This window comes from Eptesicus fuscus, chromosome 12 (assembly GCF_027574615.1).
Source record: "Eptesicus fuscus isolate TK198812 chromosome 12, DD_ASM_mEF_20220401, whole genome shotgun sequence".
In the NCBI taxonomy this organism is placed as follows: Eukaryota; Metazoa; Chordata; class Mammalia; order Chiroptera; family Vespertilionidae; genus Eptesicus; species Eptesicus fuscus.
The window spans coordinates 57,507,693-57,530,055 of NC_072484.1; the positions used below are offsets into that span (position 1 = coordinate 57,507,693).

Here is a 22,363-nt window from a genome sequence, read left to right on the forward strand (position 1 = left end):
GAAATTTGAAACGCATGAATGACGCACCTTTAAAACTCAGGTGTACTGTAAGGAACTCTTTGGCTAGATCACATTGTTAACTTGGCAAAGAAAAGAGGCTGTTTGCCAAATCCTGTATAAGATCAATAGTGGGTATTAGGCTCTGCAGCACTCCAAGTAAACTGTGAGGAGTGGGGATGGATCCAAAGCTTCTGAGTTGGCAAAGGCGGATATTTTCGACTGCCAAAGGTCTTTCCAAGTCTGTGGTTCCTGAATTGGCTGTCAGAAGGTTCTGTCTCAATTTTGGCTTTTTGTTTTAAACGTCCTGCTTAGTTGAAAAGACACAAATCACTAGAAGCCCAAAGTTTACATATTTAAGTCGTTTGCAAGCAAAAGAGATCATTTCTAGTAGTTGACATTTGCTAAAAGAGAAAGCAATGCTACCTCTCCATACTGTTCCACTCAGTTGCGAGGCCATGAATTTGAATGTATGAAGCAAGAAAGATTTCAGGAACTCGGAATTTTATAGAAATAGAAGAGACTTTGGTGATAAAAGTGTAATCATCTTATTCACTGAGGCATGTGCGTTTAGAAATAGAGAGCAGCTTTCATAATAGATTGCCAGTACTCTCCTCCAACACCTACACCTTAACGTGTGCATTCACAGACCTGCTGAAATGGCAGGTGTCATTCTCAGGCTATTTTGATGCCTGCAATACTCTCCCCAACCCCAGCATGGAGTGTCCCCTTGGAGGCCTAAGTATTATCTTGCAATAAACAAAAGGTATACTAGGAGAGAAGGAGATGGCTCCACCAACTGGAGATAAGAAAGACCAGAGGCTTTTTTGCAAATCACCAAAATACCCATCTGCTCCCATTCCCATCCCATCAACACCAGTGAAAGGATCTTGCCTTTCCCTCGCATACACATAGCTCCAAACGCACAAATCCTACTGATGACATTCACTGTCACCTAACTTCACATATTTCACAAAGGCATGGTGGGGTGGGGGAGTGGTTGAAGGAGGAAAATAAGCCACAAAGTGATTTACTACCAGTTTATTCTAGTTAAAGTTTTCTTCTCTAATTCCTTGGATGCTGAAGGCAAATCGTCCTTGATGTAGCACTGCGTCTCACATGGATGATCTCTAAAGATCCCAGGTAGTTAAGAAGTCCTTTACAAGGACACGGATGGAAATATTAAATATACATACACCAGAAAAAGAACATTCTGGAGTTTCCTTTCTAGAAAATTGCCGTGAGACCAGTAGTTTCTATCTATAATCACTAACATCAGATGTCAGTTTGTTAATTTGACAATGTTAATAAATAACAAAAAAGTATATAAGTTCAAAACTTCTACCATCCCTTAACACTCTTAGTTGTGAAAATTAAGAATGACTGATTTATAAGTTGTTACAAAATATATCACAAATATCTAACCTTATGAAAGCTGAGTTGCGACAGGGGCCGAAGGCCAAACCTGTAACACACACTTCACACTTACCTCTTGTTTCTGAACTAGAGATTATGACATCAATATGGCAACATGGGGAATATGGCAATAAGCAGAAAGGCAAGACTCAGTAGATTGTGCCTAGACCTCAATTAGGAGTCTCCATATATGCATAATACTAATCTAAAATTGAAGAAACACGAGCCTGGCTGGCATGGCTCAGTGATTGAGCATCAACCTATGAATACGCTTCTATTTCTGGTCAAGGCACCTGCCCAGGGTTGCAGGCTCAATCCCCAGAGTGGGGTGGGGGGGGGGGGGAAGGGAGGCAGCCGATCAATGTTTTTCTCGAATCATCGATGTTTCTATCTCTCTTTCCTTCTCCTTTCCTCTCTGAAATCAATAAAAAAATATTTTAAAAAATAAAAATAAATGATGACAAAATAATGACTTTTTCAATATCCAAAAGCTGGAAGAATTCATCCCGGGTAGATATGCACTATAAGAATGGTTTAAAAAAATTTCTTCAAGCAGAAGGAAAATGATGCTAGGTGGAACTTTGGACCTACACAAAGGAATGAAGAACACTGGAAATCATAACTTGGTGGATAAATATAAGACTTTAAGTCACTATTCAGAACTTGCTTTTATGACTACTTTATTATGACCAAGACTAAAAACCAGTCAGAAGTCTGGGGTTGGGGGAGGGGCTCCTCCAAGCTAATCCTCACTGCAGGATGATCTGGCTGGGATTTTACCTTGCCAAATCCTTGATGTCAGAATCTTTGGGTCTTGGGTTCAAATTGTTTGTAAATTTGCACTTATCCTCCTATTTTCAGTACAGTAATCCTGCCCTCAACCGTGCTGCTGTCCTCCAGACCAGAGACCCTTTTGTTGTAGCCTCTGAAGATGAGAAACTCCGGCCTCTGCCACAGAGAGGAAGGACTGTCACTGGCTCTGCAGGTTCTAGGGGTTTGTAGCTCCACCTTCAACAAAGTCCATTCCCATGCCTTCTGTGGGTTCTGAAATTTAAATCAAGGTACAGCTTGGATTTCTGCATCACTGGCTTTAGATTCAGTTTCTCTGGTCAGCTAAGTTGGTTATCACTAGTCTATCTGCCTTCCAGCTTTCAAAATGGGCTGTGTGTGTGTCTGTGTATTTCCCTCTCCTGTTCTCTTCATCCTTGGCAATTTGTGCCAAAACAAAACAAAAAATAAGTACGGTCAGAAACAAGTAACCCAGGGAAGTTTGATGCTTTTGCTTTGTTTTTCTAATAAACACAAAATGGAATTCAAATAAAATAAAATATTCCTGGAAAAAGTATGGGTAAAACTATACACCTATATTAATTCATGGTTAATGGATAGGATTATGGGGGATCTTATTTTATTTCTGTAATTTATAAATTTTTATAATACATAAATATGAACTTACTTTCCTTATTGTTAGATTATTCAATTATAGAAAATATAGATAATACTTAATAATAAGATATATATATAATCAGTTTTTTAAAATGCTCCAAAGCCCATCAAAGAGTTATAAACTGTTATTATGCTATTGCATGTTTTCCTCCAAGTAACTTTGCTTTTTCATACCATTTTTATAACGAAAATAATATTTTTTTCTCTTTGTGTCCACTGTTATAGTCACTAAGGGGCTAGTGCAAGAAGTTTAGTTTGAACCACTATTGAAGCACAGTTGTGACTTAGACGGAAAGGGGAGATCCCTGGGAGGCTCTTGCTTTCTCACCTCAGTAAATAGGAAGGATTGGTTTACTAGATTTGCTAGTTATCAGCTTGAAAGAAAGGAAGGCCTCATGCAAATTCCTGGGGGGTAGTCAGAAGGACCAGAAAGCATGGAGACGGGATGCTAGGAGGCCGTGGGATAGAGAACTGTGGTGGAGGTGAGTAATCCTGGGAGGAGGTGGCACGACTTGCCCACTTTGTTCAGCACCAGTCCTACATGTCAGCAAATATATGCCACGTGGATCCTGTCAAACAGTGCCACCAGCCAACCCGAGAAACAGGAATGGAAGGAAGATAGCTAGTGTTTGATGGAGATGAGGAGTTTCTTCTTGGGCTTAAAATAAGCCGTCTTGTTCCCAAACCACATGCATGCATTGTCCCTGGCTTGGTGCTGCCATGGCATTTAAACTAGGGACCTTTAGTCAGCCTTCCTCTGTGCAGGGCCCCACCATGAGGCGGCCCTGGAGAATGAACGGGGCATATTGGCTATCAATGGCATTCTGAAGATGTCATGGCTGCCTGCAAATATACCAGCATTTGTAATACTCATTTTGATTCCTTTTTTTTTTTTTTTGAAGCAGATAGGTTACTTAGTGCATTTTACTTTCTACTAATGAGTTATTGACTTTTGTTTTGATTTGGAACACTGAAGAGCACCCTGCATTTACACGTCTACCCTTTAACAGACAAACCAGCCAGGTGGACTTTGCTATGTTAGTTTTGGTTCCTAAATTGTGGCAAATTCAAAAGGTGATAATGAATCTTTTGGCCTCTTACAAAGTCTTCCTCTTCCTCTTTCTGAACTATCTCTTTTTTCCTCTGGCTCTGTTTTCTTTCTTCTCTCACTTTTTGTTAGGTTACTGTTGCGTATCAGTCTGTTTATTTGGGGAAGGAAGAGATGGATTGTATTGGCCATTCATTGTGAAAACAACAGACTCAGCTTTATCACTAGATAATTTAAGAAAATCCCCTGTCTGTCATTAGGTAATTTCACCTGCCCAAATTTGCTTTTTAAGATCCCATCTAAATGAATTACTACCAACAAAATTATAAAAAGAATTATAATTAGAGACAGAAGATACAGGTAATCCCTGACTGTTTGACAATGGATTTCTTTTGGAGAGGTTGAAAACATCATTAGCAGCAACTTAAATGCTTATGTACTTTACAGAGGTTAACTATAGAGTGACCTCCGAGGAAGGGTGCGTTTTAGAAAGTTAAGCACCAATATTGGGTTGACTAGTCCTTTGGAGAATGAATTTTAAATAAGTTACTCAGTTTACCGAGGAACTGACCATCCTTACAAACTTCAACAATTCATTAAATGTTCAACTTTTCAATAACATGATAAAAGTGGCTCATTTGAAGTTTTTGGGTTGCTACTAGGCCAAATAATGCAATATTTTACATTCTGATTGCTGGGCAAGTGTCAGGGCATTAATTTGGTAAGAGAACAGTTGACTGCAGGGGAAATGTTTAAAGGAAAATTTTAAATTTGAGGTTATTCTCTTACTTTAAAGAAAAGATGGTATAATTGCCTTCTTAAAATTTCAATCTTTAGAGAGATTCTATCTGGGTACATAATAGAATTGAAAATACTTATAAAGAGCCTTTGCAGATGGGCTTCTTTCACTTGGTAATGTGCATTTAATTTTCTTCCATGTCTTTTCGTGGCTTGATAACTGATTTCTTTTTAATGCTGAATAATATTCCATCGTCTGTATATACCACAGTTTATTTATCCATTCACCTACTGATGGACATCTTGGTTGCTTCTAATTTTTGACAATGATGCCTAAAGCTGCTGTAAACATCTGTGGGCAAGTTTTTGCATGGACATAAGTTTTCAATTTCTTTGGGTAAATACCACGGAGTGTGATTGCTGGATCATATGATAAGAATATTTTTAGTTTTGTAAGACACCACCAAACTGTCTTTGAAAGTGGTTGTACCATTTTGCATTCCCAACAGCAATGAATGAGAGTTAATGTTGCTCCACATCCCCACCAGGATAATAATGGGAAATTTTCTTTTTCCTTTTCCCCATTCATTCATTATTTATCATTCATTGAATGCATATCGAACACCAAACACTATTAAGTGCTAAGAGAAAACAAGGAATAAGATAAGTCCTCATCTCTTAAAAAGTTTACAGTGCCAAATAGAAAGGTTTTTTGAAGAGGAATAGTTTTGCAACACAACAGTAATATACACAGTGCTTATGTGTATGTAAATGTGATGTGCTTACTCTACTATTCTAGCTAAACCTTCAATGGAGTGGTCTCCACTATTAAAGTAGAAGAGGGAATCAGCTAATACTCTTTCAAGCTTACCCTGTAAATGCTACCAAAACTTAATGGACAATATCATTGAATCTTGTTAGTTTATCCTGGGGAAAAATACTTGTACCATACTTGCAACCTCAAGATGAAAGAGGACGAATGCATGTGGACTCACCACTTCTCTTCTTCTACTTGCACTCCTACGGACTGGAACTTACTGGGCGCTTTATTTTCCCCTGTCTTGTCAGGTTCTTCAGCATCATCCACCTAAAGAAATAATCAAATATGTAGAGGTGCTCCATTTTATTGATCTCACTTGAAAAACAAATGTCACATCTCACTAGAAACCTCTGTACTCTACTAGAATGTTTTGTAACCCTTTTCTTCAATATTTTTGCATTTAATGAGAGCCATTACTACATTATTATAGCATGCACTTTGACTCTGCTGATCTTCATAAAATGCAATTTTAGTCACTTAAAAATTTGCCTAATAAATGTCTATGATTCCTCCATAGATTTGTATGTACTCACCTATGAGCCCTATGTTAGAAGGGAGCACTACATGGAACTATGTTCTTGGAAGTTTTGAATTTGCAGATAACAAAATACAAAAGAAAGGAGAAAGTTGATTGTAGTCAGAATTATTGATTTTGGGAGATTTAGGTATTTACCTCATTAAGATAAACTGTAGAATATCTTCATTCCCCCCTTCCCCTGCCCCTTAAACTAAGGAATTGGCTTTAAATATTACTCCATAGCTTCTAAGTAGATATGTATATATTACAACTCATATAGAAAATGTGCCCATATATGACCTCGAGCCTATGTGATAGATTAGGCCTAAGCCTGAGGACTGAAGGGTCACAGGTTCGATTCCTGTCAAGGGCACATACCTCCATTGCAGGCTCCTCCTTGGCCCTGGCCCTGGTTGGGGTGCTTTTGGGAGGCAACCAATTGATGTGTTTCTCTCACGTCGCTATTTCTCTCTGTCTTACCCTCTCTCTTCCACTCTCTCTAAAAATCAATAGAAAAATATCCTCGGGCAAGGATTAAAAAAATTAAACATGAAGTCCTAGCAGGTTTTGCTCAGTGATTAGAATGTTGGCCCACGGACTGAAAGGTCATGGGTTCAATTCTGGTTGGGCTCCAACCCTGGTCCATGTCAGGGCTCTTGTGGGAGGCAACCAATCAATGCGTTTCTCTCACATAGATGTTTCTCTCTGTGTGTCTCCCCCTCCCTTCCACTCTCTCTAAAATGCAATGGAAAAAATATCCTCAGGTGAGGATTAACAACAACAACAACAAAAATAAAAAAATATTAAATATGACAGGATAAAAGTAAATACAAGAGAACTTTAAAAATATACTCAGAGTAGAGGAAGCCTTTCTAAACTATAAAAGCTAGGTTGACTATATAGTAATTTAAGATTCTCTACAATGAAGGACAAAATTTAAAAGATAAATGATAAATGAGAGAAAATATTTACTGTATATACAACCAAGAAAGGGTTATTAAGCGTCATAAGATATAAAGAGATCCCACAAATAAAATAAAACACAACTTAATAGATAAAAACACAAAATACTAGCAAAGGATATGAATAGGCAATTTATATATAGCAGTCCAATAGGCCAATAAGTATTTTTGTGGCTCAGTGGTTGAGTGTCAACCTATGAACCAGGGGGTCATGGTTAGATTCCCTGTCAGGGCACATGCCTGCGTTATGGGCTCGATCCCCAGTAGGGAGCATGCAGGAGGCAGCCAATTGATGATGATCATCATTGATGTTTCTATTTCTCTCTCCCTCTCCCTTTCTCTCTGAAATCAATAAAAAAATTTTTTTTAAAGTTTCCATTTTAAAATGTACAGTTCCAGGGGTATTAAGTACATTCATATTGTGCTGACATCACCACCACCGATCTCTCTAATTTTTCCATCATCTTATATTGAAACTCTATACCCCCATAGGTTGCTCGATTTAGGAAACTTCATTCTCAAAATAATCCTATGAGGGATAGAGGAGGAAACAGGCTCAGGAAGATGAAGTAGTTTGCCTAGGATGACACAGAGGACTGACCTCTGCTCTTCCCTACTCCAAATCCTTCGGTGTTGGGAGGGTAATTAGCTTCTAGGAAGATGTGGAGGGCATGGTGGTGGAGGCTGGCTTTGGGCCCATGCCTCCTGCTGTGCCATTTAATTCCAAACATCAGGGCTAGGAGTTCTTTTAGGAAACTTGACAACTTGTGTTATGGTAACCTGCAGGTTATAAAAAGCATTTGACTCATCACTATTAGAGAAAGTTTAATTACCCTTTAAAAGTGGACTCTGCAGAATGGACTGTGAAAATACATCATGGTTGTGAAAAATGTACCCTGCACCTGGCTTTTAGCTGTGCCCTAGTGTATGTTCAGTGTGGATAGATTTATTGGACACCACGTCAGGAAGTTATTATTCAAAGGGCACCTGCACAACAAAACCGGGGGAAAAGAATGACTCTTCTCCATTGATAAAAGGGTAAGCCACGCTGAACAGGTGGGAAAAACAAGAATTAGTTTGATGTTATCTTTGAGGAGCAGAAAGTAGTGAGCTGAACTGACAGCCCTGATGAGTTTTCTACCATTTTTATGAGATGCTTGACTAAATGGCCAATGATTACGCCGAAACTGCTGTGCATTCTTTCCTCTTGATGCTGTGATGTGAGTAACTGCTTTCCACACCATCAGGCTCTTTGGTCTTGCTCTCCCTCCCTCCCATATCTATGAGGAGGGACTCACATTTTTGTTCTCATCTGGTTACTCAAGGGTGTTGAACGTACTGTAACACCACCCGATAACCCAGGTTATTCTTGGATGTCCACTCCTTTGTTGAGAATCAATATGTGCATTAGGAATTGAGGGCCCTTTGTGTTTGACTGTGTTCTTGTTTGTTTAATTACCCTACAGTTTGAGTCACACATTCAATTTAAAGAACAAAAACAATAGCTGCTAATATCTATAGACATAATGCCTTCATAATTTTGTTTCATCATGTTTAACAATTTAGGGAGTCCAGAGCCAATAATTTGAAAATCTGGTCCTAGGCATAGCTATGTCATCCAAAATGGCAAGACCGCAAATCTGGAAAAATGTAAGTTACATTTCTTAGTTTTGGGTTCCTAATTCAAAGGTCGGAAAGGGAGGTTGTTACCTGTATCCCGATTGACAGGCATCGATTTTTCTTAAAGTGATCCTTCTTCCTGTCCTCTGTAGTGATGGTGGCTATGGTGGTCGTGGTGGTGATGGTGGCAGGGTTGTTGCCCATGTGTTGACTTGCAGGGCCGTGGATCTGGGCATTGGCGGCTTCGATGGCGGCTGTCAGAGCCTTCATACTGTCCAGGCTCTCCGTGGAGTTGCTCAGTCCAGACTGGCTGATAATATCTCCTCGCTGGCCCTGTCCGTCCATGTAGGCATCCTGGGCAGACTCTGTGCTACTCTGGGCTGTGATAGAAATGAAAGGTTTCGTGGTAGTTCTGGGTGGGACTGGAGGTGGTGTCTTCTTATATGTTGTAATGCAAGATGACACTGGAAGACAGTGAAAACAAAGACACTGTGATTTCTGCATGGGTTTTAATTTCTGATATTGTAACTGACATCCATTGGAAATTAGGGCACATGAAACACACTAAGACACTTAACAAGAACACAAGTCCATTGACAGACTAAGTAAGATTCCTGGTTGGGCCCTTAGGGCCTTTCATAAGGTGACACCCCACAAAACTGAGGGGACAAAAGACCGAAAAACACCAACCTCTGAGATGGAAGTTTCTGAAATGGAAATTAATATGAGTCAACATAAAGTAGACATGATTAGCCATCTGTAGAAATCTTCTCAGGCAACAGTGCACCCAGAGAGATAATATATGCACATGGATAAGGCCAGGGTAGTCTCTACCTTCTCAGGAAAATATTAAATATAAATAATATTAAACCAAGTAACTCGTTAAAGAAGATTCTGATGGTTGATAATAAACATTGGGAAAAGAAGGAAAGCATAGAGATTGTAAGCATGTAAAATCCTAAGAACAGTATGAGGTGCCTGGGTAGGGGGTGGGGGATATACAGCATATTATCATAGGTTCCTGCAATTTGCTTTTATCAACATCAGTCTCTTCTCTTCTCTTCTCTTCTCTTCTCTTCTCTTCTCTTCTCTTCTCTTCTCTTCTCTTCTCTTCTCTTCTCTTCCCTTCCCTTCCCTTCCCTTCCCTTCCCTTCCCTTCCCTCCCTCTCCCTCTCTCTCTCTCTCTCTCTCTCTCTCTCTCTCTCTCTCTCTCCTTTCTGTCTCTTTCTCTCTTTCTGGATAAAATTACATGAACTTTTGTCCTGATTTTTTTGGTTGTTGTTTCTGAGCAGAACTACCTATTGAGAGGTAATACACGGCACCAAAGTCTCCTTTAATTGTAAAATAAATGTACACACTAGTTTCTAAATCAGTCTCTGTGTGTCTGTTTGAGCCCACACCCTGATGTGCTGTCCTTCAGGGCGACTTGATCACCTCAGGGCCTGCACCTGCGCAGTGAGGTGTCTGTGGACCTGGTGAGTTAGCTGAGGTCCTCCTGAGGCTCCAGCTGAAGCAGGCTCCAGCCCTCTCTCCAACCATCTAATTGTAACGCTGAGGGTCTTGAAGAAGCTTTACACACTGGCTTTCAGCTTTCCATTTGTGTAGCACGATATAGGAAAATGCAGATCAAAATGAATTATTACGTGTCCAAATGGGAACTCCCTGCCAATAAAGAACAATTTCTTGACCAGCTTTCTAAAAACGTTTGTTTAGTCCCTTTAAAACATGGCTCAAACTATTGTGTTTCCATCACTTTCTCCCCACCCCTACCGCCACCCCTACCTCATCCATGCCTTTTCCTCTCAGCTGGCGTCCCTGCTGTTATATCAAATCAGCAGGTCCCCACCACTCAACCCACCTCCTTCCCTCTGGCTCTAACTGGCACTGGGGCCATCAGGCAGAAGGAAACATTCACTTCAATACTTAGGATGCTTCCCAAGGCCACTCAAAGGAAGCATCCAATAATGACCAATAACCAGAAAGACCCTATTATATTGTCCTGATGCTCCACTGCCCTGTGATTCAGAGTGATTTCCTTAACCGTAAAAGACACAGGGACAGAGATGTTTGGCTACTTCCCAAGGATTGCCTGAGAGTTGAAGGAAAACACACACACACACACACACACACACACACACACACACACACACACAGATGTCACATTACAATATCATATGTGCTCTTGAGGAAAGGGGGACGGTAATGTGAATAATACATATGTCACCTGTCAGTTACCTGGGAAGGATGCTGGTAGGGGCTCACCCCAGGGAAACCTCCCATTTAAGAATATTGCATAAAACATACAGCTTTACATGGGAACAGAGCTCAACAAGCAGCCGTCCTGAGAGGCAATGTGTCCAGGGGAGACTCACAGTGCCTGCAAGGTGCAGAGCCAGGAGCAGAACCAGTCTGGTCTCAGGTTCTCCCACGGGCCACAGTGAAGCTTCCCGCCAAGTAACGCAAGCCTAAGCATTGCCAATATTCCACCTCACCCACTGTAGTCCCATGCACTGTCACTACCGTAGCACTCACTACCTTGTGCTCCCTAGGAAGGTCTGAACAGGATAACCCTGCTTAGGGTAACGCTAAGTCTTGGTTATTCATCTGAAGACCAGAGTGGGTGAGAGGAGGAGTGACCATAATGAGGATAGAATCTGTCTATTTGAACCAAATGAGATTAGATCACTTTATTACTTTCCCTAAAACAAATCTTTCCAATGTGAACTCATTCTGTTCTTAAAAATGGATTCCCAGGACATTTGGTCCACTCATATTCCAAAGAAACTCCATGCCACATTCCAACATCAAGTGCCTGATCTTTTGGATGATTTACTGCTTGTGGTTAGCTACCCCAATTTTCTCTTTTAATGGGAACGGTCAAAACTGGACAAAGCAGACACATACAGAATCGTTTCCTTTGCTGTGATGTACAGTAAAAATTCTGCCCCAATGTGATGAGTGTGATATGGAGGTGGAGGGGCACATTAGTTCCAAGGTCATGACTGGGCTTGGAGACACTCGCTAGGGCCCATTGCAACTTGGTGGCATCTGAGGGCTGTTGTCAGCTCCTCTTCGATATCCATAGGGATAACTCTGGGTGCTGAAGGGAACCAAACTTCTGTCACCGGAAAACTGCTTTTAGGGATATTGATCTGACACTGTTTATTAAGAAACAAAAAACTCAGAAAGAACCTTTGCCCTCCCCCTTTCCTGCCCAAGAGATTCAGACAGAGAAACCTGCTTTGTGAAAGCAGCCTTGGCTTAATCACCATAAGAATCTTCACCCTAGCAGGAAGACTCCAAGCCTCTCAGCTAGATACCCCATTGTTTCTGAGTTGCCCAGCAGGAATTTGCCTGCTCTGTATTCTACCTCTTCCTCAACTACCTGTAAATCACCCATTCTCACTTCTGACATCCAGTCCCCTGTTGCCCCCTCCCCTTTCTCCTTGGTTCAGAAATGTCTTCTATACCCAATGTTGCCTCGTGGTCTTTCATGCCTATGTGAATTCTCCATTCGCATGTATTAAAACTTTGATTTTCTCCTGTTATTCTATCTCTGTTAAATTGATTGGTAGCCCAGCTAAAAGACCTTAGAAGGTGGGAGAAAAAAGTATTCATATATTTTTTAGCCCCCACAGTACTTTGATCAATGGGGGCTTCCAGAGAGCAGCAGCAATGCCACAAGTCCACTATGGTTAGATTGGAGAGAGAGAATTCTGGGGACATGTCTTTCCTAACAGGCTGGCCCAGCCCCAGTGCCTGAAGGAAGTAAGAATTTAAGATTGTCCCCCTTAGAATAAGGAGCTGAATAGAGGATAGGACTCATCGGCTGTGTTTTTATGCCAGGGGCTTTATGATGAGGTTTTACTGCGGTGTGGAGCTTGGCACAATGCTACCCCAGGAATCACAGTCAAGCACCACCTGTCAGTCATCACATAGGTATTAGGAGTTCAAATCTCCAAGACTGCCTTTTGAAGTAGAAGAAAGAAGATCCAACACACAGCTCACAATTCTCACAATTCCCTTCTTTCTGGTGCCCCAAATCTTTTGCATTCAAGGTTGCTCTAGAAACTCATACAACTAAATCCCCCAATTTTCCCCAGCATCACTCTTTCCTAGCTTTTCAGACTAAGCCCTAAACCCTTCTTCTTTCCTAAGTTTTTTTTCTTTCCTCATTCTAGTCTCATGATTCAATACCACGAATTACTTAGAATCCACTGAGGTCTGAGTGACAGGAAGAGTATGGTAGAGGAGGGTGTTAAAAAACTGTGGTACATCTACACAATGGAATACTACACTGCTGTAAAAAAGAAGGAACTCTTACCATTTGCAACAGCATGGATAGACCTGGAGAGCATTATGCTAAGCAAAATAAGCCAGTCAGAGGAAGATAAATATCACAAGATCTCACTCATTTGTGGAATATAATGAACAACATAAATTGATGAATAAAAATATTTTAGAAAATAATAAAAGTAATCCTGATATTTGCAGATTTTTAATATTTCCTACAACTTTTGTGATATTATACTATGTTAGTACAGTTTGGGTAATATTATTATATTTAAAATGTTTTTTGAAATATTAATGGTTATTGCATGTAATGTTATATTTAAAATTGTTTTTCTTGAAATATTAATGTTTATTGCATGTAAATGGCTAATTATTTTGTATCTACAATCTGGTAAATAGATTTATTTTGTATATTGTAAAAAAAAAAAAGAGCCCTAGCTGGTTTTGCTCAGTGGATAGAGCGTTGGCCTGCGGGCTGAAGGGTCCCTGGTTCGATTCCAGTCAAGGTCACATGCCCGGGTTGTGGGCTCTATGTAGGGGGCATGCAGGAGGCAGCCGATCAATGATTCTCTATCATTGATCTTTTTGTTCTTCTCCCTTCCTCTCTGAAATCATTAAAAATACTTTTTTTTTTAAAAAGAGCACACATAAGTCAGGTGGCCATAAAGCAGATGTAGGATCAAAACCACCTTCTGTATCTTCTTATTAATGGGATCTCACTGTCTAAGCTAATAGGTCAGATACTATAAAGCCATGTTGGAGAATTATTTAGCAGTTCTTGGTTACTAAACTTTAGAAAGTCTTTTGAACACAAGAACAAGCCCATAAGAGTTGATTGTGCACATCTCTTCCCAAGTCTGTGTTCAGTGACATTTCATTAATAGTTTGAAACTGAACTTGGTATGAGTGTTTACACCATGGAAATTGGCAGATACTATACAGTAAATCAGTAGTTGTCCCCTGGAGAGCCTATTGTTAAGCATTTCAGCACATCTCTATGCATAGAAGTTCTGTTTAAAATGTGGTCCACAGATAGGTGTCGATTCACAAACTATTTGATGAGTGCATGGTGAGATACACCATGAAAATTGAAAGTAAGCTTTTAGAAACTTTTCTAACAATTCTACAGAGTAGTTTGTCAGTTGATTCTAATGAAAACTGCTCTTGTTTTTGTGTGCCTTTGTTTTTTTAAAATTTCCTTTTCTTAGTAATTCATTTTCATTGCATTTTACTGAAGTATTGTTCTGCAACAGATTGGACATCAAACAAACAAACAAACTGGTCTATCACTGGAGATAGTTTGAGAAGCATCTGGATAGTTAGAGAAGCATAGGAAACATTTAAAATCCAGTGGGTAGGGCAGAGGTAGTGCACGTGAGATTAAGGATATATTAGAGAAGTAACTTGAAACTACAGGGAACTTTAGAAAGCAAAATGATGTAAAAAAAGCCCAGAGAAATGTGGAAGGATCTAAACTTGGGACCTAAAGAGTTTACTGCTCAATTACAGGATGGACTTGTGAATTTAATGTCAGGCAAGTTGCTTATTTATAATGTGTATGAAAAGGGGCCACATACTCAACCTGACAAGCTCAGGAAAGGCCTGTGTGATGGCCTTACAATCCCAGAAACCTAAAGAAACCACATAAGATGGTCCGAAATGAAAACTTTTTAACTAAAAGCAGTTTAGTCATGTCCTAGGCTAGAATTTTCCCTAACAAAGGTCAATCTTCACTTTAACTAAGCCTGTGTGTCGTCTTTTTGCATCTAGGATAACATACCTAATAAATATGCCTTTGCAAAAACCAAGTAATTTCCATTTTTCCAGACCTCTCAAAGCACAGGTACCACGCCAGGGTAGAGACCACAAATCCCTCACTGTCATTGTTATCAGGTTAGTTGTTGGCTGTTAACTATCCTGTAGGAGGACAGAATGGCTAACACAGAAGTTCACTGCTGCTGCTTCCAGTCAACAGGCCCAGAAGTGCGGGCCTTACAGTGAATTGTGGAGGGTGTGGCCCCCATGCTGGTTTACTACACAGGCCGGACTTCCCCACCTGACGCCAATCAGTAGTCTGGCCTGAGGCCTTCACAGGATAAAAGCACAAATCCAGGTGTAAACAAAGACGGTGGGATGGAGAATTCCTCCATGCCCCTTGGTGGGCCATTAGATCAACCTCAGCACCAGAGAGTGATCTGTACTCTTAACACACACTGTGCTAAAAATTCAACAGACATGGCCTGATGACAGAGGAAGATCTCACTGCCCCCATTGGTTTGATGGTAAGACTGAGGCTCAGAGCAGGTTACATTATGCAGCCACTAAGTGATACAATTAGCATACTGAGGGCTCCAAATCACACCTCTTTTCCTTCACCCAAACCACCTGTACTCATCCCCCTATTAAACCATCCATTTCAACACCTGGTCCAGTGAAGCCTAATGCCTTCCATCAAAAACTGCCAGGAAACTGCTCCTGGCACAATACTTTGTGCCCTGCAGGAACCTGTCAAAGGTTTGGAGAATGAATGAATTTGGAGCGGTCAACAGGGTGACCAGTGACAACTTTAAAAACACTGCAAAAAAGGGAGAAACTCCACACACACATATACACATGGAAAAAGTCACTCCCTTGTTTCAAAATATTTACAGCATAACATGTACGGGCCACCCAAAGTGTGGTGGTCAGTGGTCGCTGCCCTGCCGGCGTCACGGTGAGAAGGCAGAGGGCTGAGGCGTGGGGGGCGCGGCCTTCTGGGGCCGGAGCGGGCCTTCCCCTGGACTTCTCTCCAGGTTAGTTTTGGCTCAAGGGACGTAGCTATGAGAACGATTTCCACTAAAGTCACCCTCCACGGAAACCACAAAGACTAGCTAACCTTTTCTCCATGGAAGTAGAAAAAAAGCACGCTTGTGTGAGCGTGCAGGGGGAGGAGAGGGACTGTGGACAGAGAGGGAGGGGTGGTGTAATAGCTCTTGTAGTCGTAAGACTTGCCAGTTGGTAGTTACCAGTATTCCAGACACTTCCTAATGCCAGACAGATGCCCCAAGCCCGGGCATGTCTGGCTCAGAGATCTGTGCAGCCGATAGCAGCCTTTTCTCCCGGGGAGAACAGATCTTTCAGGGAGCAGTGCTCTGAGGCTAATCAAACACAACATTGTTCTCAGAAGGGAGAATGGAAAGGTTTGTTTCAGTCACTGTTTTTTAAGAGGCACTCAAGTTGTTTTTAACAAGTTGCTACAGAACGTGGGCTTCCTGAGGTGAGCCTGTTGCTCACAGTGCCTGCACTGTACCAAAATCTAGAGAGGGAGGATCAGAAAGTTAGTCATTAAAAAAAAAAGGGAAAAGAGCCCCAGGCACAAGGCGTAGCCACTCCTCTGTTAGAACCACAATCAAACAAGGCGCAGGCAATCCTCGCAGCTGCTCTCCAAATGTCAGCGCCAGCCCGTCAACACAGCTTGAAAGCCACCCAGCTGAAGGACTTTGTGCTGTACCTCTCTCGCCCACATTTTCCCCTAGCACTCCCAGGAACCTGGCAACAGGTAACGTGGCAACCTTTGCTTTATAAAATGGCAAGTGGCATAATTTCAGAGAAAAATGGATGTTTTTCAAGTCAGCTGTGTCTCCCGCACCAACCCCATCCCCAACCGCCACCCCCTTCCCTCCCAACCAAAAGTCTGAGAAAACAAAGTACTTTGGGACTGGCAACCGTACTCTCTAGTGTCCCCTGGTGGCCAAGCTGGGGACATCACTGATGTACCGTGACATCTGCAGCTCTGCTCCAAGGTAAGTCACGCTGTAGAAAGGGGTGGACATCTTTGCAGGACTTGTCTTCCAAAAAAACATGAAGAGTGGAAGTCAAGACTCAGAATGTCTTGCTTTTTAATTTATTGCCTTAACAAAAATTTCACTCTCGCTGCAAGGTAAGATCTCTGGGGTGAGGTTGCAGAATTTAAAAAAAATATATTTTTTATTGATTTCAGAGATAGATAGATAGATAGATAGATAGAGAGAGAGAGACATCAATGATGAATCATTGATAGGCTGCCTCCTCCATGCCCACACTGGGGATCAAGCCTGCAACCTGGCATGTGCCCTGTCTGGGAATCAAACCATGACTTCCTGGTTCATAGGTGGACACTCAACCACTGAGCCATGCTAGCCAGGCCATTTTTTTTTTTTTTTAAGCAGTAGCCAGTGTTAACATTTTTTTGTTAAGATGGAAAGTTGAAAAGCAAGAACTGCTGTAGCCATTTGGTTTGATGGATGGCAGTGAGGATTCCTGCTGGGTGAGACACACATTTTCCATTTTTATCCAAATTTGTATGTTGACTGCAGAAAGCCTTTCTCTCTGGCAGAAGCATTTGTAATTCACTTGGCTGGCTTCCCCATTTGTCTGTTTGCAAGGATTACTTAGGATTTCCAGACTGTAGGCCCAGCCTCCCAGAGAGCAGGCCTCGCAGCCTCACCTTAGTTCTTTTATCTCTGTGTGGGGCAAACACCCACAAAAATGCCCAGGGTGATGCTTTCCACCAGTCTTCTTCCTCAGGTACTCCTTCCTCTGCCCGGTCTCCGATTTGGAGGCTGGACCACAGTTGTGAGTTGCTGGTGGTTCCGGCCAGTTGCAAGGGCAACCGTTCTTTCTCCCTCTCTGGAAATGTTAACTGGAAACTAAGAAAGAGGCTCAGATCAAAGGAACTGTTCTCTTCAAAAGTTCCATTAATTAACTAAATTAAAGGAAGTTAAATGCTGTTTGGAGGAAAGTCATTTTAGAAGGCCCAGATCCAGGGGCTCAGGTCTCAAACTTGTAATGTGGACTTTTAATGAAGTTTGGCAACAAGTTAAATAGTATTAGAAATTGAGGGTTACCATATGTAAAACCAGTTGTTGCCTGAAATCCATCATTTCAAAGGAACATCTTGAAAGTAGACATTTGACTAGAATTTAATACTAAAGATGAAGAACCCAGGGTTCTGAGTAAGAATCATTTGCCCAGTAGCTAGGGTGAGTCACAGCCTCTGAGAACGAGGCACGCATGTTGAAGTCAGGATGTCGAGAACACGGGGCTTACTAATCTGCAAGGCAGGGCTGTTGCTTCCAGTAGTCTCTTTCACGGCTCATTTTCCCGGCCTTTCCAACAGGTGCTATTGAGTCATCCAGGCACACAAGTGACTGCGCTGGCAGTAGCATCTGTTGGGATTGAATTTCCATTTGTTCCATTACTGTATGAAGTGATTTCTACCACTGAATCAGATATGTCACTTCCTCTAGGATTTAGGGATTTTTTTCCCCCCATGTTTGGAACATGATGTGTCTTTCAGAGTTTGTCACAGCAAGGTCTGCAGGCCTTCCTGGGTTGAATGGACTGTTTACAGGAGGGGAAGATCCAGGGCCCAAGGTCAGGGTTACCGAATTATGTAAGGTTTCCTGTTTGGGCAGCTGGTGTACCAACTCCTCAGGTGAGGGTAGACCAAGTTTTGTTGAGAGACAGCATGCCTAGGAGGCTGGGGTAAGGAGAGTGCCAGAGCAGGGAAGGACATTTTTCTTTTAAGTTTCTCATTAACAAGCTTTCATTCTTCTCAGATGTCACTTCTCAGAAATACTCTCCCGTATTCTCTTATGTGAATTCCCCTCCCCCCTTCCCCCCCGCCCCCCCGCTGACCAGACTGAAAGAAAGGAGTTAACTAAGGATGTAAGAATCACATTGTTGTCTGTTTTAGACAACATAGTGAAGCATCCATCTTATATAAAAACTGCTGTTTGAAATTTTAACCCTGCTATTTTGGCTTCTGTAAATGCTTGCTTGCTTAAATAATAAGGAAAATAAGACTACTTCAGAGAGGCCATTAAACCTTACTTGGACGAAGTTATCAGTGCTGGCACCAGGCCAGGCCTTTGGTTGAGATCTCAAGGCCCCAGCACATAGGGGCTCTTTAAGAACTTACAAAGGAGGCCGGAAACACCCCATATTTGGGAGACAAAGAAGGTAAAAACATATAAATAGGGAAAGTTCCTCCATGTTGGGGCCCAGAATTTGAGAGACATTTTCCTCTGGGCCCGCACGTAATAATAATAAAAAATGTAACTCCATCTCTCTAAGCGTTGCTTGGTTCTTCTCCGGTTTTCTGTAACATTAATGGTTCCCTGACGTAACAATAGTAATACCATGTGTGGAAAATACCTGTTACAAGAAGGAATGAACAGGAATGCAAAGAGACTTCTTGGCAAAAAGAAAAAGGGACCAACATGGAGGTCACCAGGGCTCAAGTAAAGTGAATTCTCACCAAAGCTTTTCTTAGTGATCTTGGATGTTGCAATATAACCTCCTGTCACCAATGCCCACTTCTGTTTTGCCATTGGCCAAATGCAATTGTGGCTGGCCAGTCTTTGGCATGGGGTTAGTATGGGAAAAATCAATCTATTATCAGCGGAAACCAGTTGTTCCTATGGGTTATCCACCTAATTTTCTCTATCCTCTCTGGTTGGCTGTCTATAGGCACTGAGCAGATGACTGTATGAGGGGTCCCTGATGCTAACTGCCCACATCCCGTGCAGCACCCTTCTCCTCCTCGGTTCCTTTCACTTCTCATTATTCTGTGACTTATTCTGTGCTCTTTCTGCTTGCACAAGATGAGTATCTGAGAGCCAGGGAACTTTGCCTCTGGTCTTCTTTCATGAGAATTCGTACTACCTGCACAATGGGACCTGGAGCCTGGAATACAAGAAAAAACCTGAAGTGGAATCATACAACTGAACAGGACTTCCTGCCATGTAGCTGTGTGTCTAATAAACAAAATAGAACTCAAGTGTACCTGCTCCGAGGCTATATGGGTTAGCGGTTGGTTCTAGATGGGAGCAAGATATTGGGCATATGTTGCCAACCTGTCTCCCTCGAGAAGGTGAGATAGACAAGCAGACAGAGTGACCTGTGTGCACACCAGGGTAGGTCATATCTAATGAGACTCCAGTTAGGCTAAGTCCAAACTGAAGCTTCAGGCTGGATTTATCAGTAACCCCTGCTCCCTGGCAAGCTCTCCGGGCTTTGAAAAGAAGGCAGGCCTATTAAGCCAGCCCCCTGCTGCTGCCCTGTGGACAGAGGGCGGGGAGGGAGGGCTGGACCTGGAACAGAAGTTTTTGCACAAGGCAAACTCAAATCCCCAAACCTGGGAAAACAGGATGTGTGGGGAAGTAAAGAAGAAAGAAAATGCATCCACCATTCCTTCCTGTTGGTTTCAGCATGATGAGGAATAATTACCTGGGTCTGGAGAGCAGGGCTTGTGGGAGGCCACAGGAGGCCCTGGGCTGGGCAGTTAGGCAGTTAATTATTCATCCTACTCCTTTCCTCTTTCCTCCCTGAAACCCATCTTTTCAAAGTTAAAACAGGAAAAACTCTCCGGGTTAGCCTGTGGAAAACTGTTTGCTCAGCCCTTTACTGACTCTCAAGTAACAGAATCAGCACTTTAAAGTGACACCGCGTTATCCACTGTGTCACCGACTGATGACACAGATCCAGAGAAGAACCCGACCAGGTGCCGGTGGGGCTCTCTGTCCGCATCACGAGTTCAGTCCTCGCACGATTACAGTTTGAGTGCAAAGGGCCACTTTTAAAGGCCGCACTGAAAATTCCACTTTACAGTTGGGTTTTTATCATTTGCCAAAATTAAATAAAAGTAACCCAGGACACTGGTGTGGCCAGCACTAAAGTTTGTATCAATTCACTCTGCCTACCTCCCACCATCATCCTCATCCCCTGAATTTAATAAACCAGGTGTATCCACAGTCCCAATTCCCCACGCGATAAGGAGGCTGGAGAGTTTGGTTGTCCCTGTTCTCCAGGGCGGAGTCTGGTTGGAACTGGGTTCTTTCCATCTAAGCTTCTTAAGATCACCTTTGAACCCTTGTGAGAACAATGTCTGAGTCCCAAAGGCATTACCGAATATCTTTTGGTCCGATGTGCTTGAATTTCAGAACTTTTGGGGCTGTAGAAAGCTAATATACGTGACACACCAGAGGGGTCTGGGAGAGCACCCCTTAATCTCCTACTCTAAGCCAGCGGTCGCCAACCGGTGGTCCGCGGACCACCTTGGTCCGTGAGGTCCGAAAGGTAGGTGACTGCTGGTTTAAGGAAACCCTTGGAGCAGCGGTCGCCAGCCGGTGTCTGCAGGAGGCAGGAGGACGGTCACACTGCAAGTAGCTCCGGGGTCAGGTTTGGGGCAATGGCTTTCAGAATTGCAGGTGAAGGAATAACATCCGCCTAGCCCTTCAGATGCCTTGGAGCAGTTCCCTTCCAGGGCTTCCTTCAGAGGCAGCTCCGGGCCTGGATGGAGCCCTGTCCCAGCCAAGCCCACACAGAGGGTGGCAGATGGTGCGGGACTTGGCATTGTGGGTGGGCAAGGTTTCTATAGCTTTAAGGAAAAGAGGAATCTCAGATCAGGTCTCATAATCCTTCTCACATGTCTCTCTTTCCTTGATCTCATTGGAGTTTTGGATGTTTATTGGTTTATCACTATCAGAAACATCCACTATGGTTTTTGTTAAGACGGTAATTGGAGCACTGGCAGGAGATTTTAACTGGCCCCTTCCCACAAGGTGGACCCCTCTCTATACAAATTAGAGAATGGGGGTATTGTGATGTGTTCTTATAAACACTTCATATTTGCAAGGTTGTGTGCGTGTGTTTTAACACATCCTTTCCATCAACCTCTTCCTCATTCTTATTCCCTATCCTCAAGCTATAGTCTGACTTGACAGTGCAGTCCATAAACCAACATTCTTTCCTTGGCCACCATAATTTGCAGTGACAGGAGGGTGGCCCATGCTAGGTCCAGGCTGGGCGCAGCACTAATCTGATGTAGCTCAGGACACTCCCCTAAAAGTTTATGTGCAGCGGCCCTCTTCATTCATTAACGCGTTACCTAGTGCACACAGTTTGAACATCACTTTCAAAACACACCTATAGCCCGAATTAAAGAATAAACCGATGGGCTTACTATGACATGTTAGTGAACAGCAGATATAAATCGATTGAGCACTAGCAGTTTTTATTACCTAAAGCAAGCCAGGCGCTGTCTCCTGGTGTGGGTGACATTCTACTTTCCAAAAGGAACCATAGAAAGTAAAGGCAATACAATGTGAGTATTTTGGATTTTTGCTGTCAGAGGTGAAAGATTTTAAGGATCACCTCTTTAAAAAAGCAACCACTGCAAATGTACCAAGTCAGCTTATGTTAGAATATCCCGCGTTGTATGTTTGGGGCTAAGGTTGGAAATTTATGCTCATGGTTTGGGGTTGGGTCATGATTGTGATTTACACTGTTCATAATCACGGTTGTGATAGGACTGCTTGAGTGCAGGAATGCGGAAAGACTAGACTAGGAATCAACATGAACCGCCAGTAAAGGGTGGGGAACTGGGTCACCAGGAAGGGAAGCAGTGATGGCCGCTGCTCAAAGGTTCGGCCTGTTTGCAGTTGCTGATAACCTTGTCAGGGCTCCAGATACGGGCAAGTCTT

General features: G+C 42.4%; 1 protein-coding gene across 14 annotated transcripts in view; it reads right to left on the reverse strand.

Moving 5' to 3' along the window:
- The window catches only part of DLGAP1 (DLG associated protein 1), a 240,626-nt gene that overhangs the window by 30,072 nt on the left and 188,191 nt on the right, over nucleotides 1–22,363 (reverse strand). For 12 of the 14 annotated variants that reach the window (XM_008159956.3, XM_008159949.3, XM_054724204.1 and 9 more), the window contains 2 exons: nucleotides 8,655–9,028; nucleotides 5,641–5,732 (listed from right to left, as the gene is read on the reverse strand). In XM_008159956.3, the coding sequence (XP_008158178.2) occupies nucleotides 5,641–5,732; nucleotides 8,655–9,028 (466 nt within the window). The remainder of the gene's footprint in view (nucleotides 1–5,640; nucleotides 5,733–8,654; nucleotides 9,029–22,363) is intronic. The other 2 variants (XM_054724209.1, XM_054724210.1) reach the window with 1 other exon arrangement.